Source organism: Hypomesus transpacificus, chromosome 22 (assembly GCF_021917145.1).
Source record: "Hypomesus transpacificus isolate Combined female chromosome 22, fHypTra1, whole genome shotgun sequence".
NCBI classification, from domain to species: Eukaryota; Metazoa; Chordata; class Actinopteri; order Osmeriformes; family Osmeridae; genus Hypomesus; species Hypomesus transpacificus.
The window spans coordinates 8,789,395-8,813,855 of NC_061081.1; the positions used below are offsets into that span (position 1 = coordinate 8,789,395).

Genomic DNA, 24,461 nt, shown 5'->3' on the forward strand with positions numbered 1-24,461 from the left:
TAGTATCAAATTTCAACTTAATGTGTCTTAAAGAGATAATGTACACTACTTGATGGGTAAGCCATGACATTTATTCTGCAGACAAACAACTTAAGGTACAACACAAATGTAACTTCCTGTTTACTTAAGTAATTGAATGTCTCCACTGCCAGCATGAGGAGGAACATGGATAATGCAGGTGAAGGCTGAGGCGGAAGATTTATTTATTTATGAACACAGGGAAGCTTTTTCTATGTATTTCTCTCTCTTTTTTCCTTTCTCTCTGTGGTCAGTCTTGGTAAGATGCAATACTCAGGAAGGCAGAAAGAGACAAAGCCATTAGATGGAACGCTTTGCTGGTTAGCCATTGCGGTGTGGAGCTTGGAACTGTAGTTGTTGCTGGAGGTCTGAGAGGGAGGAGACGTACAAAAGGATACATTGTTTTTGAAACAGTAAACATTCTGTAACATCATCATACATGCAGCTAACCACAGTGTATACTGTGGGAGGAATCAAAGATTTCCTATGTGCTTATGTTGATCACAATCAGTGAAACCACTATTTCTATTATTATCTAAAATACATACTTTAGGCTGAAGGACGGCCTTCTATGGCCTGGAGGGAGACTAGTCTGGGGGTTGAGAGATCCACTACCCTTTACATCAGCCTAGATTCTAAGACTTCTTATAATGGAAGATCGTTTTGAAATACTGTAGCTATCGTTTCCATGATTGTCTGGCGGTTGAACACCAGACAATCTAACATCCAGCCAACACCTGTTGGCTGTTTATTATCTTAATTTTCTCTATTCACTATAAAAGCCTTCACACCTTAGAGAGACTTGCATTGAATTCTGGTCTCGAGGGGCATTAGTGTCTTTTCAATCAGTTGATTGTCCAATGGTTAAAACTCAGAAGCTGAACTTATAGTGACACCGTTCCAGTGTAGACAGACATCAAACATATTCTGTCATTGTTGGACAAAGATGGTAAGAGAATAGACAGGAAATGTGGCATTAAGGCCTCACCCACTTTTGCTCTAAAAGGGCCTTAGTCACTGGGGCAATAAATATGAACAATTTCTTCCACAATACTGGTGACAGCCTTACCTTGGAAAGTTGTATTGACAATCATGGTTGCTTTCATTTCTTAAACTTCCCAAGACAATCTCAATGTAGCTGTAATCGTCATCAGAATGGTTCTTCACCTCCTTTACCTGGAACACTTCTGCTGGAGACAGCAGCCAGGAGCCAACATCACTTGGCTGACAGGCGCTGTTATACAGGTCAATGGCCAAGCAGGTGGTGATGTTAAAAACGGTTTTAGATTCTTCAACTACACTAGAAAGCTTTTCATCAGCAGAGACAAAGCTGCCGAATCTGACCTCCGACCCTACGCCTGCTGTGTACACCGTCTCAGATCCATGAAATAAAGTCTGGCACTTTGTGGGTTTCAAGACCTGGAAGGAATCCATTAGCAGGAAGTGAAAAGACTTGAACTGGAAGTCCTTGTTGTACACATTGGCATTTCCACCCAGAGTTTCAACGGCCTTTGTGAAATCGACACGGAACCTTTTATTGTGTCCATAAATCGCCAATGCTTTGGTGTGCATTTCCTCTCCTCCTGGCATTACCATTTTACAGGTTTCTTGTTGCCAGTCTGAGCTGAGCTCAGATGTGTTGAGCTCCCGGTTCAACAACCCCCCTTTAACTACCTGGAACATCTCATCCCGGCACTTTTCATACTGGTCATCCACTGTGTTGGGTGCCATGTCCAGATTTTTTGACTCAATCACCTGGTGAGGTTTGGAATGTAGACATATTTACTTTAGCAAACTATACACCCTGAGTTTACTGTGGTACCATCAATGTATTTATTTGTTATTTGTAACAATTACAAGTACAGGTACAATACATTGGAATTCTGTGTAGGAGGATCTAAATCTCATTTCCTAATAAAGAAATTCAAATCTTACGTGAGCAGTATTCTTAAACACAATATATACAGTATATCTACTACATATATGTAATTGTTTAACTTTTTTTCCAAAAGCCTTATAATCCCATGTGAAAGTTTTTACTTTACCTTAAGTGTAGCAACCAGGAAAAATACAAGAGTCAGTTCACTCATTTTGCCAGCTATGTCGTCTTTTCTGTTTTGGAATAAGACAAAATTAAAACCAGTTAAAATCCATTCAGTGTTTTTACAGCGCAACACACATTCACCCAATCCCTTGTTAATTCACACACACACACACACACACACACACACACACACACACACACACACACACACACACACACACACACACACACACAGAGTATACACACACAGAGTATACACACCAAACAAACTCTGTCCAGAAATTGAAATGGCCTGTGTTCGTCTTCTCTAGAAGGATCAATAAGAGAGGAACAGGACAGTATTACTTTGATGAAAAAATATATTGTTAAACTACTCCCTCTCTAGACATGTTTTACCCCTGAAACTACTCCCTCTCTAGACATGTTTTACCCCTGAAACTACTCCCTCTCTAGACATGTTTTACCCCTGAATCTACTCCCTCTCTAGACATGTTTTACCCCTGAAACTACTCCCTCTCTAGACATGTTTTACCCCTGAATCTACTCCCTCTCTAGACATGTTTTACCCCTGAAACTACTCCCTCTCTAGACAATCCTGGCCCAGATGAGACAACATAGCTCTAAAAACTTGGACTGCATATCGTTTGAGAGGAAAAGTAAGAATATCCAGATTTAAAAACATACCATTGGAAATGTTGTAGTGCTGTTAGTGAAATCACTCAGAACAAGAAAGTAAATCAGAGTTTCCTGCAGGCTTCATGAGCGGTGCCCCCTATTTTCCTCTTCACTCCCTTGTGCGGGAAACCAAGCCCCTTATCTTGGCAACACAATCATTTTTCTTCCCCTGAAGGAAATAACTTAGTGTTTTTTTTCCATGAGCTTGGTGTTGACCAGTTTTGCTAACCTTAAATCTGGCTGTCCATTCAGGATTATTGTACAGGCACAGTGGGATTTTCTCAACGTTGTCTTTGGCAGATTTTTGCAAAATCAGTGTTGCATACCTCAGGAGCTGTGTCCTGTTGAGTCGGTCAGAATCACTGACAGTACTTCACTTTTAAGGAAAAATCTTTTGAGTGTTTTTTGTTGTGTTGAGGACCATTAATTTTTACAGACAAAAATAATAATATTTTGTATTTAAAATGTGTACATTAAAATACTGTTGTTCAATAACAATATGATAATCATTAGTGTTGAATCACACAGTGTCCTTCTGTGGAATTTCTGATGTTCGACTACCCTCTAGGGGTAACACAGAACAACAAGAATCGGATGATGAGGATTCATGATGGAAGAAGAAATGTGTGTTTCACCAGATTACCTGCCCAGTGGTAGACACCCAAACGTACAACTGAGTTCACTTTTGTCATTTCAAAGTTGGTGTGAAATCCACTTATGACGTTGAAACAGCCGTTTGTCTTATTCAGCCTTCTTAGGGCGTCTGTCAATAGAAAGTGAAGAGATTTGTAGCGAAAGTCACTTTTGTAAATATCAGCATTTGCTCCTTTGGTCCTTACTTCGGTATTGAATTTATAATAGAAGATAAAGTTGCTTGTGAAAACTGCAAGTGCAATACTGTGCTCCTCCTGTGCTCCTGGTATCTGCTTACTACACCTTTTCCCATCTTTCCAAGCTTCCAAGTAATCCGAGTCTGCTTGCAGTTCTTTTTCCAGCAATCCTCCTGGTTCCAGAACTTTCTGAAGCATTCTTTCTCCACAGTTGAGATACTGGTCATCAAATGAGTTCAGCTCCATTGTCATGCCTGCTTGAGTAGCAGAGTTCAAGGCTGTTGTGCTAGCCTTGGTTACTGTACCAGCCTGACACAAGTGCAAAAGCTGAATAAGAGGTGTGGATGTCCAAACGTCCCAGCAGCTTGGATCACACCGCAGATAGACAGGACAGTATGGAAGTCTAAGACACAGATTAAGTTACTGGTTTGCATTATGATATGATACATGAACAGTGAGTAATATAATAGTCAACACTGGTTGCACGATAATAAAGAAAACAGGTTTGATTACAATATGGGTGTCGAAAACAAGTGTATCTGACAAATCTTTAGCTTCTTAACATTTTGTACCACCTTATCCCTATTGGAAAGGGATCAGCAAAGCTGAACTTTGTGGACTATCTTCCCAGTGGTCTTTTTTTAACAAGACTTGATCACAAGTAATGATCAGGATAGACATTAATTCATTTCACTGCATAGTTAGACTATAGAAATCCTTATGAACAGCCACAACAGTTGCTCATTTTAAGCTCTCTGAACTGTTAGACTACTCTACAGACTGACATGGGCCAATTCAGTATATTAAAATAGGATAACTAAAATGGGATAAATAAAAAATACAGGTCAATTGGTATTTTGCTATTGAGCAATTAAGAAAAGTCACTGGATTTTAAGCCTTCCATAACACTCAGAAATAGAAGAAGTGTGTACTTAAAATGGTACAAACACTTGTCTTTGGAGGGGGTTGGAATAGGCCTACCCTTTTGGTGTACCCTTAGAGAGTGATTCGTTCGTTTTCTCGTGGCCGACATTTTTTTAAGTAAGGAGCCCCATTATCGTCCACCCATCTGTCGATGCTAGTTTACCCATTTAGGATTGGTTTCCAATTGAGCAAAAAACTGGAAAAAAAAAAAAATGAAAAAAACTAGTAGGCTACTGTGAGCCAGGTTCGACAATATCTGGCCACAACGTCGCTGTGTCAGCTGGGTAGCATACTCTTAGTGTCGTTTTTTCACCGACACTAAGAATCACTTTCATTTTCTCAGCATTCTAGGTCTGTCAACAAAACAGATAGCACTGCCCTCAACCATGCTGCTCACACCTTATGTTTGTGGTGCACAAAACCGGTTGATTGTGTTTGAGTTTCTGTTCCGAGTAAACCATAGCCTAATCAAGGTTCATTTTCGTTTCTTGCTTTGTTGCTGCCTTTACGTAAATGCGGAAATATATAGGCAGTTATCATCAGAGCTCTATCAGACTGTGGAAACTCAACAGTGCACCTACCTCAATATTTAGAATATAATTTTAATTATGTTTTCATGGGGAGAAGACACTAATTATGGCTTCGGTTTAAGGAAGTTGGATGGTTCAAATCCAATCAATCAGAATAATTGTATTAATTTCACAAATTTAAGATCCGATGTTAGGGACCTCTCCGCAGGTCAAAGCGTAGTCGCGTTCGTCAGGACTGATGGAAAAGCGTCGATTGTTCGGACTCGAGAGGACCAAGATGGAAGAAAGTCCACAGGAAAATTGAGTAAGCTTACGTTTTTTGGCCTTCATCTAGATAGATAGATCATGCTTTGTAAATATATGTTGATGAAAATGATGCGTGTCCCTGAAATAATGGTAGGTAATTGACATTGTAGGCCTATCTATCCTTAGAGAGTGTGAACTGTGAGGAGAAGATTCATGCAGTGAGTTGTGGTGACAATTTTGCTGTTTTACTGTCTGAGGAAGGCAAGGTTCTAATCATGGACTCATCTAACATTGTCAGGTCAGTATGTTTATGAGTCTGAGAGGCAAGTCCTTTATGCTATATAATAGCCTACTCACCATTTAAATTAATACAGATTACACTATAAATACTGTAAATCCATATTCACTTAAATGGTGTGGCGCCACACTTAGCTGCTTGTATTCTGTCTTCTTCAGGCCTCAAAAGGAATTGTGCAACACTCAAGTGAATCAAGTTGCATGTGGGGACCAGCATTCAATTGCCCTGACACAAGGTAAAGAATATACTATAATTTTATTGGAGACCCATCAATGTAGGCCTACAAATATTCCACACATACACCCTGCCTCAATTCATTCAACATTTCTAGTTTGGTGTAATGCATTTAAATGACTAGTGTAATGTTCGTGTCCGTGGTACGGCAGGTGATTACAATATCGGTTAGTTGATTCAGTGACACACAAACACACAAACACACAGATTCCTGGAATTATAGTTTGATAGTATTACCCATGATGCCCATGCCCGGGATTCAGCTAGTGATACAAATGTTGGTTAGTGACAGTATTTTTTTTTAAATTGCCAATTGAAAAATTGTCCAGCAAGTAGGCCAAGCAATACACCTACCACATTTAATCTTCATACTGTGTTGTGTGTGAATGTTTGGATGACCAATTTGCGCTTGCAAGAAATAACGATACCCGTGTTAATGTTGAGCAGCCTTTTCAATTACCATTGGGAGCTGAGACTAAGGGTACTTTATGATTGGATGAGGGTTTTTTGAAATCCATGGTTGCATCCCTTGGTACAATGCATCCACATGCCTATTTATTTTTCGCAAAAGCAAACATTTATTAAAACTTCACACACTTCACTGCATATCCTTTGGTCCAGAGCCATACAATTGCTACATGTCAACTTCACACAGTGCCAGATTTGCAAGATAATCAAGCAACAGACACACACAGAGATTCCTGGTATTATAGTATGATATTTACCGCAAAAAAATTGGTCATAGGAATACTTGTGTTATGGTGAGAATAGTTGCTAATGTCTCCCTCCTCTTTAGATGGACAGGTACTTACATGGGGAATGAACACTTTTGGCCAGCTGGGTTTGGACCTGGGTACAGAAGGACACCGCCCCCCCCAGGTCCTGCACTCTTTGTCGGGACTTCCCCTGATCCAGGTCACCACTGGGGGGGACCACTGCATCGCCCTCTCAGTTTCTGGAGCTGTGTTCACCTGGGGCAGGAACAGCTGTGGCCAGCTGGGGCTAGGGGACACCACTGGTAAGTGGTGACAATGACAAAGATTACTTCTCACACTCTGTTTACAGTGAGTGTGTAGAGGTTATATACACATACATGGCCAATAGTATGTGGACACCTCACTGAATGTGGACACCTACTTGTTGAACCTCATGGGCATTACTGTAATATGGATTGGTTTCTAGAATTGCCTTCACTTTTCTGGGCCAGCCTTTCAATAGACATCAATGTGGAATTTGCTGCCATTCAGCCACAAAAACACAAGGGAGATTGGAGTTTGGTGATTAGACTTTCCTTGCAGAGACTGGTCAGGTGTCTGCATACTTTTTGGTCACGTAGCATCTGCCATTAATATTTTTAATAGAAACGTTAAGTAATTTTTTGCCTAACAGAAAATCTGTTTGTGTTGCTTACTAGACAGACATGTCCCAACTCCTGTCACATTGCTTGACAGAAAGAAGACAGTTTCCATCTCTTGTGGAAAAGATCATACTGTCATTCTGACAAAGGTTGTATTCTCTGTGAACTGCCCCCCCCTTCTGCTATTTGAAACAAATGCAGTGTATTTATATCCCCCAACAACATAATTTCAAGTGCAAGATATAGTTAATCATAATCTAAGTAGTATTTTTTCTGCCCGTAGGGAGGTGTGGTGTTCACATTTGGTGGCGGTCGGTATGGGCAGCTGGGTCACAACACTCAGACAGATGAACACAGACCTCGGGTGGTGGCAGAACTCTGGGGGTCAAAGGTCACTCAGGTAGCTTGTGGAAGGTAGGCAACACTCCTTACATGATCCTTTATAATACCAAGCACTGAGTCATAACATTTATATTACAGTGTTTAGAACATGCCGCACAGAGTGAGCAATGTAGTGAGAAAAAACTGACCTCAAATGTTGGATTATATCAATACATCATAATACTACAGGGGTTTCACTTTAGCTTTGTTACTTCTGTGCAACATTAGACATCACACGCTGGCATTTGTGGGCTCCGCCAAGGTATATTCTTTTGGACATGGAGAGCACGGGCAGCTGGGAAATGGAATCCTGACTGACCAGTCTGTGCCTTTGCCAGTACAGATATCACAGGGTATACATTATTGGTAGAATCTAAACTTTATTAACTGTTAAAACTAAGACTACCAGAGCACCATCTGATTTTGATACCAATAGCATAATGATAATGCATCAATCCACTGACAATTATTTTACTTTTCAGAGAGTGATGACCAGAAAATCAAACGTATATTTGCAGGAGGAAACCATTCCTGTGCAATGACCACTTCTGCACAGGTATTAAAAATAGAAATAACAACTGTCAACAATATTATCATTATTGCTGCTTCGTAACGTAAATTATAATCAATGCTAATTAAATTTAAAGGGTGTGAATAAGGTGAGACAGAGAACATTGGATGACGGAAGGGTCGACGAATGGATCTCTAAATGTGACACAAAATCTTGGAGAAAAATACAGAAGTAAGAGCCATTTAAAAACTCGAAATAACTATTTTTCCTCTCGAAAACCAACCCTCAAACAGAATCTTATCAGCGTTTTGAGTTGACTGGTTGCTCACCTGAGGTGACTGGTGCTCACCTGAGGTGACTGGTGCTCACCAAGTTAAGCCTTTCTGCAGGGGCCTGGATTCAATTTCCAGGGACCATGGTCATTTCCCTGTCTCTCTCCTACATTTCCTGCCCTAATACAGTCACTATCTCTCATATATGTACAGTATATAATAACATATTTTAATGTAAAATTAACATAATCTTTTCAGGGAAATCAAAGCAATGTTCTCCTCTTCTTCCTGTCTAAATCAAAGTTTCCTAGACAAAAGGTTTGTGTCCTTCCCTGTATTTTTACATTCAATCTTACTCTTAATTTAATTGATTATATTGTTTAAACAATTTGTTTTATTGTTCCATGATTATTCATTTCTATTATGATTTTATAAGCAGCAACAAGCACTACCAAACCTCTTCAAAATATAGTGGTATGGACTTGTCACTCGCAAGAAAGGTTTTCAAGAAGCTGGCAAAAAAGGAAAAAGTGTTGGCTGAGGTATTTTGGGAAAAACTTTACTTATATGTTTAATGGTAATCCAAGTCAGCCTTTAATATTTATTTGTTTACCTGAACTGACCTGTACTCTGGTGGTTGATAACTCAATTAAATCTAGACATACTGTAACCCCCTTTGCTCTAGATTAAAACTGTGGTCCTGCACTCACTGCTCCCTACCCTGAACGAGAACCCTCTTAGTGTGGAGAGCCTGAGAGTGTACCTTATCCTCTCAGAGCTCCTAAGGGCCACAGTTGAGCCAAACCAGGTCACAGACATAGAGCTTCCTGTGGCCGTTGCGGCCGCCATCTTAAGACTGCATCCCAACAAGCTCCAGATCCTGGGTGAGGTCATTGTCAATCGACCTAAAATGGTCTACAGCCATGATGGTTATGAAGAAACATCTCTGTTTAGTGTATTAAATGTACACTAAAGCAAATTTGTTGAGTTAATCAAGTTGTATTTTCAATTTCTCCCTGAAAAATTACTTTTCATAAAAATATGTTATTTTTTATGTTTGTCTTTGTATTGACCCTTTATTGTTATAATCTGTCATTCTATTGTGAATTTAACTTCTGCATTAAACAGTAAATTCCCCCCCCCCCCCCCCCCCCCCCACATGGTAGGAGACTTGTGGTCTTCACTGAAGCCATCTACTCTGGTCAAGCAGATAAAGGTGTGGAAGGACACCCTTTCGTTCATTCTAAGGACCCTCAGTATTACTTCCCACAGAACAGGAGTCAAAGACCTTCTCGATGTACTCCAGCATCTCTTCACAGTCAGTGTACACAGCCAATACTCCTACCGCCTTTACTCAGAATGCCATTGATGAGTCATTTTCAGTTTGGGATTTCTCTTTCTGCAACTTTGTAGGCAACCCAGAAGGCTGGAGGGACACTTAACATTCCAGTCAGTGCCTTTTGTATGGAGGATGTTGTATTCAGTTCCCAATACCTGCAGGAAGATGTGAAACGTTGGCATTTGTGGTCAAAAAAGAAGGTAAATATTTTACAATACATTTGTACAATGTACACATTGAAAATATGCTTTTATCTTAACATACATACATACATACATTAAAATAGAGCAGATAAATTGAACCAAGCAAGTATTGCTTGGTTCAATTATATATTTGTATTAGGATGTAGAGTACTATTCTGTAATAGATGAGATGGCGAAAACGACATTAATCTTCATTATTGTGTTTATGGTAGAGAACATAAGAGATCTTGGTTGTCAGATTGAAACATTTTGTTTTTAGAAATTAGACGGGATGTCATTACCCATCATTTGCCGTTACCCATTTGTGATGAATGTGCAAAGCAAGCAATTGGTTCTAAATGTTGCTACATATCTCTCACAGGTAAGTCAGTCATGCTTCTCAGGATTATAAGGCTTTGTTTGACCGGATGCTCCATCACAGCTCTGATGTCATACAGTATGAGGACTGATGTGTAAATATGAAGGATTAAAATTGTGTGAATTGATTGCAGGGACAACTTGAAAGCAACCATGAGAATGGGATGTGGCCTTTTAGAATACCCCAGCCTTCCTCCTCTCTCTATTTTGAGTTGAGGTTGAGAAGAGCATCACTCATTGAAGACACCTTCAGAGAACTGAATGTTGCAGATCCCAGTACTTTCAAGAAGCACCTTGTAGTAAATACGACTGATTATTTACTCTGCACAAAATCTTAAAACATGAAGTGTCTATGGCTCTCCAAAAGAAGGGAGGGATGATAGAATTGTGGATTAACACAGATGTTATGCACCGCTTTAATTTTCTCAGGTGTATTTTGATGGTGACTCAAAGTTGTCAGATGTGTACAGAAGGGACTTCTTCCTCCACGTGTTAGATAGCCTGCTGGACCCTGATTCTAAGATGTTCATGTACAATCACACCAAAACGCTGGCCTGGTTTCCTGCGATGGTAAGTCCTCACTTTCAGAACAGATAGCCTACAGGGGGTTTCATCATTAGCTCCCACTTCCAAACATTTCTTACCGGATATCATGAAAGATCTTGCAGACTGCAGCAACATAATCTACTGAATTTGCTACCTCTTAATGGTACTTTGAGCTCACCTGGATTAATTAACTTAATTATTATTATTTGTGAATAAATTAAGCAGTTTATAAAAACATTTTTATTAACAGCCCATACTAGAAGAGAAGAGGTACTTCTTGTTTGGGGTTCTAAGTGGGCTGGCCTTACACGGCAACATGGTTGTACACCTGCCCTTCCCATTGGCCCTTTTTAAGAAGTTATTGAACAGCAAGCCCTCCTTGGAGGATCTGATAGACTTCAGCTCTGATGGACAGTAAGTTAACAAAGTCCTCTTTTGTCAAATACTGGTAAAGTAGAAGAGATACTGTAGGAATAAACATTTAACTCTTGATTACTAAACTCTAATTTGAGATATCTTATGTATTTGAAGGATTTTGAAGGACATCCTAGACTACCCTGACGATGTTGTTAAAAACTTGGACATGACATTCACAGTGAGTATTGTGATTGTGACTGTACAGCCGTGGCCAAAAGTATTGGGAGCGACGTACATTTTGTGTTTGCAAAGCTTGCTGGGCCTTGGCATAAAATGACTGCTAACATAATTTCAGTAAGTCATATCATCAGCACAGGGGGAAGTGTGAACTACTTCTAGCCAGGTGAAACCACTCATTCTGATTGGATTTTAAGAGCAGATTGACTGCTGTAAAATAATGGACTATTTGCATATATTGAACATTTTTACCACAAAAAAAACATTTGTCATTACCAAAATTTATGGCCACGACTGTAGGTTGAAATAGCAGCATAATAGTAGCAGCATAGTTTAAATCAATATATTTACATAATCTCACTGCGTAATCCCATTTATGTAATTACATTTTGGTGTTTTTGTGAACACATTTCTTTTCATGAAGAAATGACGATACAAATGGTGATTTTGCCAGTCAGATCATTATAAAAGAAAATGTACAGGAACATTATCTTATTTACAATAACTATAACAGCTAAACTATAACAGTCTTCATTGTTTCCTTTATATGCAATAACAGGTGATATGGGACAACACAAGGGTTGAACTTGATTCCAAAGAACCAGAGAAATTGGTCACAGGTGAAAACAAGTAAGTTTATGACGAAGAACCTCACAACATAAGGCTAAAGTAAATGTCTCAAAAGAATGATACATTTGAACTTTTTCTGTTCTTGGTAAAACATCTTTATACCATACATTACCATTGCCAGGGTGGAGTTTTCCGAAGCCTATGTGAACCACGTCTTCAACAAATCGGTGGAGGGTGTGTTTGCAGAGTTCCGGCGTGGCTTCTTCACTGTGTGTGAAGAGGATGCGGCCCTGCTCTTCAGGCCTGAGGAACTGAGAGCGGTCATGGTTGGCTCTGAGAACTACGATTGGGAGAAACTCAAAAAGGTCCTCATACCTCTAAAGCCAGATAAGCAATATATTTATAGGTTTCATGATGCTGCCATGGTCAGCTTTGCTAATTATGATCTGTGTAGAATGTTGAGTATATGTTTTTTCATCCCAATTTTAGAACACTGTTTACGAAGGAATGTACAATGCAGTCCATCCAACCATTGTTATATTTTGGGAAGTGTTTGAAGAACTATCCGAAGAGAAAAAGAGAGCTTTCCTTTGTAAGTACAATAAGACTGCATTATGACTCTGACTCAGTTTAATATGAGTTATACAGAGCTTTGCTGCTGCTTTAGATTTTTTTTTTTATGCCTGATTTCAATCAATCAAGATCTGTAGGGCATTTAACTTACATGTATATATAAAATGAGTTATCCAAATATTGCTAAAGGTGACACTTAAATTACCGACTTTGTTGCATATAAACAATAGGTACATGCATGTTTCTGAAAAACGATAAAAGACTAGGTGTTTCCAGCACTGTTTTCCAGATCCACAAACTGTAGAAAGTTTCAGAATATTTTTCAGATTGTAGCCATATTTGTCTCTCTCTTTGCCAGTGTTCCTTACAGGTTGTCTTCGGGTGCCCATCTTGGGTATGGACCAGATCCGAATGCGGGTCCAAAACCTAGCAAACTCTTCCGTACACCATTTCCCAGAAGCTCTGACTTGCCACTCTCTACTACTGCTCCCCATGTACCGCTCAAAGGAGATACTGCAGGCCAGACTCATAGAGGCGCTCTGTCACAACAGAGGCTTCTGGAGGGACTAGTCCTGCCCCACAACACCAAGTACATTCTGTAATTATGTCTTTGATTCTCAGCTTTAAACATGTGACCTGCTATAGTTGTGCTCCTATGCCTGTGATATAATCATATCTGGTTCATTGTATGTGCCTGTAAGGAATTTCAAGGCATGGCTAAAACATTTCTGTATCCATTCAGACCAAATGTACAGACATTTTGAATGTAATGCAATAAAAATTAGCCCTTAATTTACCCGTGTCTCAATGCTCTCTGGCTTTCTGAAAATGAAACCACAGGTTGACTATTTCAGCATACTTGAGATGAGGAGTCGTTAGTTGAATGAACCAGTACAATAGACTTTTTCTGCGGCCAGGTTTATTACATCATCCTGCTACGCTCTTTCTCAGAGCACTGACGAATATCGTAACAGAGAAAGTAAAACATAATATAATGGAATGAAGACAGATGGAATGATTGGAGTGAGAAAAGCTAAAAATCCCAACGGATAAAAATAACAAAAAGCAAAACAAACAATGCATAGAAACAGACTGGTGAGAAATAAAACTGTAGCCCACAATTTTACAATTATTAATAACAGTTTTTTTTTTCCTTTAGAGTTAACCAAATAACATTCAACTTTAACCACTGAGAAAGAGATGGTGGGAAACAAACAACAACAAAAAAGATGGTGGCCTTATTTGCTTACGCTGATATATACTTAAGTGATCTACCAACCTTCTACACTTAAACAAAATAATGCATATTCATATCATAGAATAGAGTCCTTTTATATTACATAGCTACCCAATTTCAATGCAATTACATTTGTGCTTCATACAATTGTGAAACTATAAGTATAAAGCAAAAAGTTGGACCAGCTAGTAACTAATTGTGGGTCAAGGCTGAGAGGTAGGGATAAACACACCCTCCTCAGATTATTAAACAAATGTAAGCCTACAGTTGACTCATTGTCAAAGAACAGTGAACCACTAATAAGCTATATTGGACATCCTATCCAGAAAAGAAAAAGGGAAAAAAGGAAAATATCACGGCTCTCTAAACTTGTAATCTCTGCTGTGTTCGACATCCAACGACCACAATCACTCAGGTAGTGGTTTATAATGTTAATAGCAATAATATTTGTAACTTTAATTGATATGTATATATACAGGAATATTTGCAGTATTATAATTTTGCTTTGTATTCTTGCTTTTTCTGACTCTTGATTTTTTAATTTTATTTAAGTACACTTGAAAATAAAATGTGGATTTATCTTCTTTAGGAAAACACACAGACCTCACACACGCACACACTTCAACTCATGGAGTTTTAGAAAAGAAAGTAAAGTCCCACACTACAATGTTTTAAATACACCCCCCCCCACACACACACACACACACACACACACACACACACAAAACAGCATCTGTGAAGTATTGTGTACCACATTTCTAGTGCTCCCCTCACCAAACATCAGTCACCACATGGCTGTTCACACACAGACAGAAAAGGAGGAAGACACTCTCCCAAGTTCTTCTGTTTGACAGGTGAAAGGATGAGCTGCATCCGTCTTCACAGTGCTACTCACTACTTAAGAACGTTGGAGTGAGGAAGAGTGAAAATAGAGTGACTTAGAAATGGGAGTGAGTCTGAGTAAAGATGGAGTGGGTGGAGAGAGGGCAGAGTTGATCTAGGGGCATCTATTTGGTGTCTGTCACTGTAATAATCAAGGCATGTAGCAGGTTACCCTGTCCAGTTCTGTCCTACCGTTTGTCTGTAGCAGCCCAAACACACGCAATATACACAGAGATGCTGGGGCAATCCATTATCTCAGCTGGAAGGTAGGGGGTGGATAACACAGGGGGGATGCCCCAATATGCCCTCACCCCCCTTTGGTGAAATAAAGGATGTCTTGCCATATGTCTGGATAAGTCCATTTAGCTGGGGGAGGGGAGGGTTGGTTTGAATCAGAAGATATCAGGGCACATGTCCCAGTTCCCCTGCTCCTTAGCCTCCCAGTAACCCCCCTTGTAGACGTGCATGGTCTCTCCCGAGACAGGGTCCTCGAACCTCTCGAACCACAGTGCCTGGTAGTTGTCCTGGTGGGAGCCTGAAGAGAACAAACCAAAAGCTGTAGAGGTGGCGACACATCGACTGTGAAGCCACATTGAGATATCTTCCTGGTGCGAGATCCAGGTAGTCATACTAGTACTACTCATACTGGTTCTAAACAGTAGTACTGGTTCTAAATCCTAGTACACAGCATTCATTGCTGCTGGAGGAGCTGCAAAGAAGGTAGAGACCAACACAGGAACAACACAAAACAGAGAAAATGACTATGGGGAAGGGGGAGTAGGCCTGAGAGTGGGAGAAAGCAAGAGAGAAAAGAGAACTGGACTGGTGTTACTTGCTTTTGACCGTAGATCCATTAGGGGCTTCAGAGCCTTCCACTGAAGGACAAGATGGATAGATGAAGGGGAGAATATTGGTGAAGAGGAACTAAACTGGCATGATGATGGCCTGGGGCCTCATTTATAAAACAAAATCAAAAAGTGGCATATAAATGTGCTTATGGACAAAGACATTCTGATTTAAAAGCAGGCACACACTCCTTACACACTGGAAATGTAGTTTAGTATACCGTTCTCCTCATCATTTCTGAAAATACATTTCAGAATGTGCCAGTAGGCCTATTGTTTAATAGTTACAGATCTATTTATATTCTCAAAACATACGAGAGGTTCTTATGCAATTCCTAATATCTTTGTATTTATTATCCTAAATGTGTTCACTCAGGTTACTCTTCATATATACATATAATATGAGAGAGATACCCAGACCATAATATTTCTATTTATTCTACACAATGGTAGGCTTAGGCTACCAATTTCAAAGTGTTTGTCAAGTTTCATCCTACGGCTGTAGGTCCGTAAGGCCGACCACACAGTCCACTGTCAAGTCATTCTTTTTGTAAATCCCAAACTTTGCTTGGAAAGTAGTCTACGCCTTCTTTTGTAAACAACATTGATAAATGAGGCCCCAGGTGTTGGACTGTGTGAGTGTGAATGTATGTAGGGGCCCTAAATAATACTTGCTTTGAAAAGGAGAGCTGGGTGGCCCTTGGGAAGCTGCAGCGATAAAGTGGGAAAAAATGTTATGTGTAAAAAGGTTTTTATTTAATTATTATTATGAAAAATAAAGAAAGGAGATCGATAGACATATAGACACCCAGACAGCCAGCCATGTAGATTGATAGATAGAGCTACTTGCATGCAACAGGTGTGTGAGGGGGAGAGTCTTCTGTATCAGCTGAACAAGAAAAGGGGAGGAAAAAGAGATGTCTAACCGTGTGCTTCTGAACCCCCAAAACCAAAATACATGCAAATGTGATGCAAAACGTGTCACTATATTACTAGTAGTACTGATATGGGATACATTGTAGCTGGTTACTAACTACTGCATGCTCAACTGTAGAAGAGAGAATTTGATGGAATAATGGCATCGTTTAGATAGAGACAACCAAGTGTGTGTTGCGTGTGTTTAAGTGTGAGGGAAGCAGATGCAGAGGTACTTGCTTTCGTCTGAAGCCTCGCTGGCCTCCATGCCAACCTCCACTGTGTCGGCTAAATGGAATGGAAACGTGGATAGAGGGATGGGGAAAAAATGAGGGGAAAAAATGATAACGATGAGATGGGCATTGAAGGATGGGCATGAATGACTAAGTCTATATACTTACCTTGTGGTACACGTGTGTGTGTGTGCGTTTATGTGTGTGGTTGAGGAAAGGTAGAGCAAGAGGGAATGGAGGAGGAGGAAGAGAGGAGTACTTGCTTTTGTGAGGTGAGTCAGTAAAGGAATCCTCATTGACAGCTTGGGGAGGGGGGGGGGGAAAGACAGACAAACAGGTGAACCACAGACTGAGAGACAGACACCCTCCTCCCTCTCCTCCCCCGATCCTCTCTCTCTGTTCTCTCTCTGTCTCTTACCCTCCTCGGGTGGGATGGTCGTCTTGGCCGCCTCCCTCTCCCTCTCCCTCCGCACGATGCGCTGCTTCTCCTCCAGCCTCTGCTTCTCCGTGTTGGCCTCGTCCCACCGCCCATCCTCCATCAGCCTCTGGTCGGGCCGGTGGCGGCTGTCGGTGGGGGCTATGCCCTCCTCTGCCTCGTTAAGGCTCAACGCTAGGGTGGAGAAGTAGTACATGGTCTCCGCTCCCTCACTGGGGTGGAGAGAGATGGGGGGGAAAGGCGGGACAAAAAGAAAAGAAGAAAAAAGAGAGAAAAGAGGAAGGAAAAAGGAAGAGATTTGGGTGAGGGGAAGGAAAGGGGGGAGGGAGACAGTGAGGGTTGAGTAGTGAGAGACGAAAAAAAAAAAAAGAGAAATGTCAAGTGTCATCAATGCACTGTAATCTCGTGGCCTTTTCATGGTCAAAAGGATTCATCGCTCTCCAGCGGGGGGACCTCGGCCTGTACTCACGGTAGCTCGTTCTTCTTCCACAGCTCGCGGGCCTTCAGGGTCTGGTAGACCGTCTTCTGTTTGCCCTCAGCGCCATTCTCCCCCCCCTTGCTGCTCTGCATCACCCTGGAGAACTCCATCCTCTCATCCCAGGTCCCTGACAGCACAAAGTGGGCCTTACCCTCCTTGTCAGTAACCACCCCTGTTACCTGGGGAAGACAGAGAGGAAGGGGGAATGGTGTGTGTGTGAGAGACTTGTAGTCCTGTGTGTGTGTGTGTGTGTGTGTTAAAGAGTAAGAGTGTCGGTTCTGAGTGAGATCAGAGCCTCACCTTCCTGGCCACGTCTCTGGAGAAGTAGCTGTAGGGGGCAAACTTGAGGTGACAGCGGTCTCCAGTGGTGTGGTTCACCACATCTATCTCTCCTGACTGACACAGGCAGCAAGAGAGAGAAAAAAGAGAGATTACAGAAAAGGGGTAGGAAGGGAGAAAGAGTATTCTCATGTAATTGCAGTAGTGCAGTAATTGGCTGAGTTTTGGGGAGTGGCCGTACCTGGTCGATCCACAGCTTGCCTACGATAATGTTGTGAACTGTGGTGGTGACTTTCTTCCACGAGTAGTGATTGTTGCTCTTCTCAAATATGCACTGGATGGAACCTGAGGAGGGACAAAAGAGGGTGGTCAAAGCAACAACGTGACGTGGAGACAGTTTTGAAAAATAGAGGCAACTATTCTAAACACAGGCATGCAGTTGGCAGGCACTCTGAAGTCCTACCGAGGGGCATGATGGAGAGGTATTTGCCCCTGAACTTGCTGGCAAGGGAGATCTCTTGTCTAAGAGTCCAGCCTTTTTCAGAGATGGCATGATGGGCTGCTGCAGGTGGGTGGTGGCTCACCTGGCAACAGGGGGTAGAAAACATACAGCGACGAGTCAAAGCGTTTACACTTTATACGTCAAAAACTAATGACAACTTGATTCCATAGAGTGATATCGCGGTGTACATTGCAGTAATGTACTTGAAACGTTATTGACAGACTGTAGTTGAAGAACTGACACTATTCTAACACTAACTTGCACTATTCTTTGTTTACTATATATATATATATATTACGGTAATTAGCTAGCTACAGTTATTGAGATAGTTATTGTTGAACTGTATTTGAGTAACTGTTGTACCGTAATATTCTTTTTTTTCAACATTTAACTTAACTGTACCACTGGAATACTGTAAAACTATAAAAAAAATGTAAAACTTGATATTCTGCTGTAATTTGTATGCACTGTTTGTACATCTGTTTGTAAAGTGTCTGCTCAAAAAGGTAATGCATGTGTACAATGTAATGTGGGTCAGCCACTAGAGGGCATATTGGAAGCCTATAGAATTCAGAAGGAGCCGTGTTTGCGTCTTCGTTTCAGCACCACAGACAAAGAACAGCTCCATCTGACTGCTGTCACTCTGCAGCCTGCCCTCTGGCATCATAATGTTCGTAGTCTTCTTCTTCTTTCCTTTTGACATTTCCTGCCCTACTTTCTTTTTCTCTCTCTCCTTCATCCCTTCTAATTCCAAATTCTCTATCCTCCTCCCTTAACGCTTTCTTCTCGCTCCCTTTCTCTTCCAGCCTCCTTCCTCCTCTTCCCTTCCCACCTGCCTCACCTGTTCGCAGAGCGAGCGGTAGCCACTCTCCTTCAGGCGGTCCAACTCAAAGGTCTCTCCCAGCAGGGGGTTGAAGGGCTTGCCCGTGCGGTACACTGTGGTGGAGTAGGAGGACACAGTGAAGGCCGCCACGTAGCACATCTGTTCCTGAGAGCTCTGGCACTTGGCGCCCTTGTCCAGCAGCTCGTAGTACTCCAGGTCTTCAGACAGGCGCTGGAGCATGGAGAGGGGCTCGTTGAAGTTGACCTGGGAAGGAGGAGGAGGACGGGTGGAAGGCACAGAACAGAGAGAGAGAGAGAGATAGGAAGTGGGGAAAAATAGGTGATGCAAGGTATGAGAGTGGGTGTAGAAAGATGGAGATGAATTTGAAAATGAACAGAGAACATTTGCAGATTTGTCTTGGCATTTGATTTAGCTGTTGTTCCATCCCACACAGTCATGCTTCTTACAGGCATGGGGATTTTGGACAGCTCCTTGCCAATGCAGTTCTTCATGATGCTCCACAGGTTGAGGGAGTAGTTTGGCTTGTCTGGGATATGGCTCCGCCTCTTTCTCACTGGCTCCACCTCCTGAGAATGTGGAGACTCAGGGTTGGATGCCAGGGACTGCTCGTCAAGCTGTAAGGGAAGGACAAACATTATTGGTGAGTAATGTCTACAATAAAAAAAATACACAATACTGTTCCAACAGTGTTAGCCATCAATTAACAAGGCAATCTACAAAAACAAAACAATTGGCTTCCTGACTTCATGGTGGAGGTGAACCCCGAGGGAAGATTTGAGCTTGACTTACTGACTGATCATCCATCCCCATCTCACTGCTGAAACCACTGGCGTTACTGCCGGACCTTCTGAGAGGAGGAACCAGAGTGGGATGTTAGTTGTGTAGGAGACCGGGGGGGAGAGGGAGAGACGCGGAAAGGAGCAGACCTGTGGTACTTGGGGTCGGCCGGGACGGTGATGTACTCTGCCGGGTCCTCCATGGCATCGAAGAACTCATTCTCGTCGTCCTCGTCGCTGGCGTCCCCCTTTCCCGAGCTCGACCCTGAGAGAGTGAGAGCCGTCATTAAACAGCAGAGAACTGTGGAAGTCTCCCCTAGCACATTCCTCGAGCCGAGCAGTCTGGTGATATCGAGCTCAAAAAGGTCAGACGAGGGTTCGGCAGGACATTACCCTTGCTGTCTATGTCAGGGTTACTGAGGGAAGGGGGCAGCACTGTGGCCCCCCTGAAGGCTCTCTCCAGGTGGTTGTGCTGCTTGGCCAGCTGCTCAAGGGTCTGCTCCAGCCTCATCCTCTGGTCCCTCTCTCCCTGCAGAGCCTTCTGCCAGTGCTTACTGTGGCTCTGGGCCAGGGCCAGGAAGTCTCGACAAGCCTGGTGAGGAGAGGGATACGTCGGTTGTTCATAAGTCTGAACAAGGCATGGCACGTAAAACATTGGAGGAAATCTCAAGACGACATTTGGACAACTTTGCAGTTTGCGTCTGTCCAGGTGACTCACGTTGATCATAGCGTTGGAGGTGATGCGGAACAGTGTGGCCCTCTCTGTCACCTGGCGGATTTTATCTCCCGCCTCTCCTCCCACGCGCACGCCCTCCAGCTCTGAAAGGGATCTAGGACAGTAGAGAACAGACCATACTGAACGAGCACATTTGTGGTATGTGTGCTGCTGTTACACCGGGTAGAGAACACATCTCTGCCATGCTCTGAGAAGGGACCAGACCCTACAGTTCCACATGCTACTGTGCTGTAGGTATTTCTGGTCCGTGAATGACCCCTGACCTCTGCAGTGCTGAGCCGTGCTTGGCGATGAGGTCGTTGCAGGTGCTGAGGTCCTCCACCTTGCTGCCCAGGGTGCGTAGCGTGGACTGGACCGCCGAGTTGCGGGAGCCACCGCCTTGTCCTGCAGAGGGGGGCGACGTGGGACACTCGTCTCCGGAGTCATCTGGGGGTGGAAGAGATGAGAGCATCCAGAAAAAGGCAAAACTGTTATTTATACCTCCTTACTTCCTCCCTCCACCTGATCCTTCCCTTGCCATCCATCCCCTGCTCCTTCCCTGCTTCCCCTCTCACCCTCACCCTCACCCTCCCACTTCTTTCTCCCCCCGCCCTCACCAGACTCGGCCTGCATGCAGACTGCCTTGGCCTTGGCCAGCTCCAGGGCGGTGATCCAGCGTTGGCGCTCCACCTCTGTGCTGGCTTTCAGGTGGTAGGTCTGTGCCCCGCCGTTTGAGATGACAAAGTTGCAGGAGTCCTCCACTGCGATGTTAGCTGTGGCCAGGTTAATGGTGCCCCGGCATGTGTGGCCCATCTCTGCCTGGGTTCTGGACGAAGGGGAAGGAGAGTGTTATCTGATGTAAGTCCCATTGCGTGGGCTACATTAATCCCAGTTGCCTCTAGCAACCTATTGAACTTCTAAGCTACATTTAAGAACAGACTAATGTTTCACAAGATTGTTAAATGAAACATATAAAATGTAATGCCCTTTGTTCGACGACCATTCCTCACCTTCCATTTCAAATCCCAGTGAGATTTGGACTCTGATCTAAGATCAGCTGAGAAAGCAGCTTGCAGGGCCAGTTTAAAATCTCTTACCAAATCCCTATTTTTCAGAATACATTAAATCTGGCGTTGCCCCAGAGTATTAATACAATAACTAATCATTTCAGGTATTGTGGCAGTAACCTAAAAAGGTATAAGTCAGCCATTTTTCCCTCCTAGGGAATCAAAACACACAATCCAAAAAGACTTGTTACGTAAACAATCCATTGTTTACGTAGATGCATTAATGTCACTTGCAATGACCAAAACTATTTGCGATGACTACTTCCAAGCACTTAGAAGCCAGCATTTGAGAGCCAAAATTCCATACAGAAAAAAGACAGAAGATCTAGGAATAGGAATATGGCAGAGGCAGAATTAATGAGTACCATGTAGGCGTATCACTTGATCTTAAAACAGATGGACCAACAGTGCTATTTACAGAAATGCACACACACACAAACACAAACACACACACACACAGACACACACAGTGTTAGGATAAATTAATTATTGACGGACCACAGAGGGGAGAAGGGTATGGCTCCAAACCTGATTAAGCAAACAGGCCAGAAGCCAGGATTTTATTTCTCTCAGGTTGGCAAACACACAGACTCACACCCTTCTGGGGAATACTGAAGACTGTGTGATGTTGTTTCATACCAGCAAGTTTGAAATCCTACAGCAGTACACATACCGTACACAACTAATTACAATGGCACCATTATAAGTATAAGTATAACCAAACATTTAATGTGTCCCATTATATATTTATTTTGACTGTCTTGACTTGCCCTTGTCCTGACCGACCGCAGGGTTGCCCCTGTGAATGGGAGACAAAAGTGTTGCTTGCATCATCCTTACCTGTAGTACGAGAGGAGACCGTTGCTCAAGACAAACCATCTCCGCTGGTAACCCTTGATGTAATTGGTCCATTTGAAAAGCCAGCCTTTGTACGTGTCTCCGGGGGTCGGAGTGGGCGCCTTGGGCTCCGACATCACCAAAGGCCCAAGCTTGGCGGTGTCAGGTTGGACCTGAGGAAACAGGCAGCCGAAAATCACACTGACAGTTCAGCAACAACTTTCAAAGCCTGCAGAGCGGTTTATGCAAGATAGCCCCCAAGGTTGATTAGACAGCACTATATGCTACATCATGTGTTAGCAGCAGGTCAATTACTCACATGTGGTGAAAACAGAGAAATACAGTGTGTTGTAGCCCAAATGTAAGTTTATTAGACAAGCAACCAAGAGGATGTTGGTTTCCTTCTTTTTTTTTTCTTCTTTTTTTTTGTGTTAACAGTATGACATTGTCAATGTATTTATCATTATGTCTATGCGGGATACTATTGGGTTGATAAATGCAACTTCCACACACAGTTGTCCAGCTGGGAAAGCTCAATGCGACTAAAATTCGATGTGCTAACTAACAAGACAGACATGGAGTTGAGATCAGGATATCTGCTAATCTCTGAGCTGGATGAGAACCTGCAGACTCGTGAGTTAGCAAGATAGCTAAGAGTAAACAACCCCATGTCTTTAACATAAACTATAATGACAGACATCTATTATCTAGTCATTGGACTAAAACACACAATACGTCGTAAAGTCACTACATTTCTATGCTTTACAGTGCAAACTACAGTAACACAAGCAAACGGTAGCTTGTTAGAGGCCTAACAACTAGCTAGCTCTAGCTAGTAGGCTAACACTAAGCACATCCTCATGTACAGTAGTTCATTGACTTCGGACTTACGACAATTACAGGCGGCGGTGGGTCCATGTTTGCTATCAAGCTAGCAGCAAAAAGAATACATCTTACAATATCAATAAATACATTATAATATTTGATAGTAGTAAATACAAATGAAACCAACCTTGAACACGTTCGCTGGCTAGATACGTAACCAATAACAAATAAACTGACGGTATATCCTTAGAATAGAATCAGCCCTTGCTAGTTTGACAGCTCGTTCCTGTCAGTATCGGTCACTCAGTCATTTGGAAAGCCTGAAATCTTTGATGTGTTTCCAGCTAGCTAGTGTGCGAGCTGACAACCTGCGTTTTCAGGTCTGCGGGTTTCTGGTGTGTATCACCATCTAACTAATTGACAACATAGCTAGTGTAACAGACATTTGTTTAATACAGGTTTCGAAACATCCTGCATCCCTCATTACATACCTTTAAAGTACCGGTGTGCAGTCAGAGACATTTACAAATAGACGACACTGATCAGTGCATCCGTTGTAGTAATTACCAAAATAAGAGTCTTTCAACAATACACTGATACAAGCACAGTGATATGCTATAAAAGAGAATGGTTTTGCTATTTTTTGCCATTATCCGAATTTAACGAAAAGACGCATTATTTAGTCATAGGCACTTTCATTGCTAATAATGTGCAATATTTTAGTTGGGCATCATGTGCATCGGGCTCTTAATGCTGTTGATTGCGGCTTGTTTTTGTCCAACTAAACACATTTCTATTAACCATTAAGTTATCCAATACTTTTAATTGTTTTAACCAAATGCTCTTGCTATTTATTGATGATCCTTGTTGCTGAGTTTGCAATGCCATAAAATATATGCAAACATAAACAACGATTAATTTATACATTTGAAGTAGCCTATAAATGGACAACGTAAAACATAGATGCCAATTAAGTGTACACTACAGATGTGCCATAAAAGTCACACAATAGTGTCGGACTTTAAATTCAGATACACTTAAAACTAAACTTTGAAAGTGTTTTCTCATCGTAGTTACACTAGCCTACC

The 24,461-nt window shown here is 42.1% G+C and overlaps 3 protein-coding genes and 1 long non-coding RNA gene across 22 annotated transcripts; 1 reads left to right on the forward strand and 3 right to left on the reverse strand.

Moving 5' to 3' along the window:
* Window positions 1-49: 49 nt before the first annotated feature.
* LOC124484169 (ecto-ADP-ribosyltransferase 4-like) lies at window positions 50-2,947 on the reverse strand. Of its 3 annotated transcripts, none has more exons than XM_047044968.1 (5): window positions 2,747-2,947; window positions 2,324-2,369; window positions 2,064-2,146; window positions 1,088-1,773; window positions 50-386 (listed from the first exon to the last, which is right to left on the reverse strand). In XM_047044968.1, the coding sequence occupies exons 1-5, from the start codon at window positions 2,747-2,749 to the stop codon at window positions 269-271; spliced, it is 936 nt and encodes a 311-aa protein (XP_046900924.1). In that variant the 5' UTR covers window positions 2,750-2,947; the 3' UTR covers window positions 50-268. The 3 variants fall into 3 exon arrangements, with proteins under 3 accessions (XP_046900924.1, XP_046900925.1, XP_046900927.1); XM_047044969.1 differs by having other exon boundaries at window positions 2,064-2,130; window positions 2,747-2,943; XM_047044971.1 differs by lacking the exon at window positions 2,324-2,369 and having other exon boundaries at window positions 2,064-2,130; window positions 2,747-2,946.
* A 466-nt stretch (window positions 2,948-3,413) lies between these two features.
* Window positions 3,414-4,702, reverse strand: LOC124484170. The gene is made up of 3 exons (XR_006957944.1): window positions 4,549-4,702; window positions 3,674-3,970; window positions 3,414-3,500 (listed from the first exon to the last, which is right to left on the reverse strand). It is a non-coding gene; the product is annotated as an uncharacterized LOC124484170 (long non-coding RNA).
* A 133-nt stretch (window positions 4,703-4,835) lies between these two features.
* On the forward strand, window positions 4,836-13,298 carry LOC124484166 (probable E3 ubiquitin-protein ligase HERC3). Of its 5 annotated transcripts, none has more exons than XM_047044946.1 (23): window positions 4,836-5,325; window positions 5,454-5,565; window positions 5,724-5,800; window positions 6,596-6,817; window positions 7,214-7,305; window positions 7,440-7,570; window positions 7,766-7,890; window positions 8,020-8,093; window positions 8,185-8,279; window positions 8,579-8,638; window positions 8,757-8,862; window positions 9,006-9,204; window positions 9,487-9,638; window positions 9,734-9,859; window positions 10,122-10,223; window positions 10,354-10,518; window positions 10,649-10,789; window positions 11,016-11,179; window positions 11,297-11,360; window positions 11,919-11,989; window positions 12,111-12,294; window positions 12,419-12,521; window positions 12,861-13,298. In XM_047044946.1, the coding sequence occupies exons 1-23, from the start codon at window positions 5,100-5,102 to the stop codon at window positions 13,070-13,072; spliced, it is 3,003 nt and encodes a 1,000-aa protein (XP_046900902.1). In that variant the 5' UTR covers window positions 4,836-5,099; the 3' UTR covers window positions 13,073-13,298. The 5 variants fall into 5 exon arrangements, with proteins under 5 accessions (XP_046900902.1, XP_046900903.1, XP_046900904.1 ...); XM_047044947.1 differs by having other exon boundaries at window positions 8,760-8,862; XM_047044950.1 differs by having other exon boundaries at window positions 5,251-5,325; window positions 5,438-5,565.
* A 103-nt stretch (window positions 13,299-13,401) lies between these two features.
* LOC124484167 (oxysterol-binding protein 1-like) lies at window positions 13,402-23,966 on the reverse strand. 13 transcript variants are annotated; one of them, XM_047044953.1, is made up of 22 exons: window positions 23,561-23,858; window positions 23,440-23,479; window positions 22,552-22,721; window positions 21,262-21,470; window positions 20,929-21,091; window positions 20,648-20,759; window positions 20,323-20,521; window positions 20,080-20,194; window positions 19,943-19,997; window positions 19,600-19,767; window positions 19,151-19,396; window positions 18,271-18,391; window positions 18,049-18,152; window positions 17,829-17,924; window positions 17,520-17,707; window positions 17,033-17,262; window positions 16,878-16,916; window positions 16,622-16,669; window positions 16,317-16,355; window positions 16,142-16,174; window positions 15,458-15,496; window positions 13,402-15,156 (listed from the first exon to the last, which is right to left on the reverse strand). In XM_047044953.1, the coding sequence occupies exons 2-22, from the start codon at window positions 23,464-23,466 to the stop codon at window positions 15,014-15,016; spliced, it is 2,544 nt and encodes an 847-aa protein (XP_046900909.1). In that variant the 5' UTR covers window positions 23,467-23,479; window positions 23,561-23,858; the 3' UTR covers window positions 13,402-15,013. The 13 variants fall into 13 exon arrangements, with proteins under 13 accessions (XP_046900909.1, XP_046900908.1, XP_046900913.1 ...); XM_047044952.1 differs by having other exon boundaries at window positions 19,943-20,000; XM_047044957.1 differs by lacking the exons at window positions 23,440-23,479; window positions 23,561-23,858 and adding an exon at window positions 23,865-23,966 and having other exon boundaries at window positions 19,943-20,000.
* Between the last annotated feature and the right edge of the window lie 495 nt (window positions 23,967-24,461).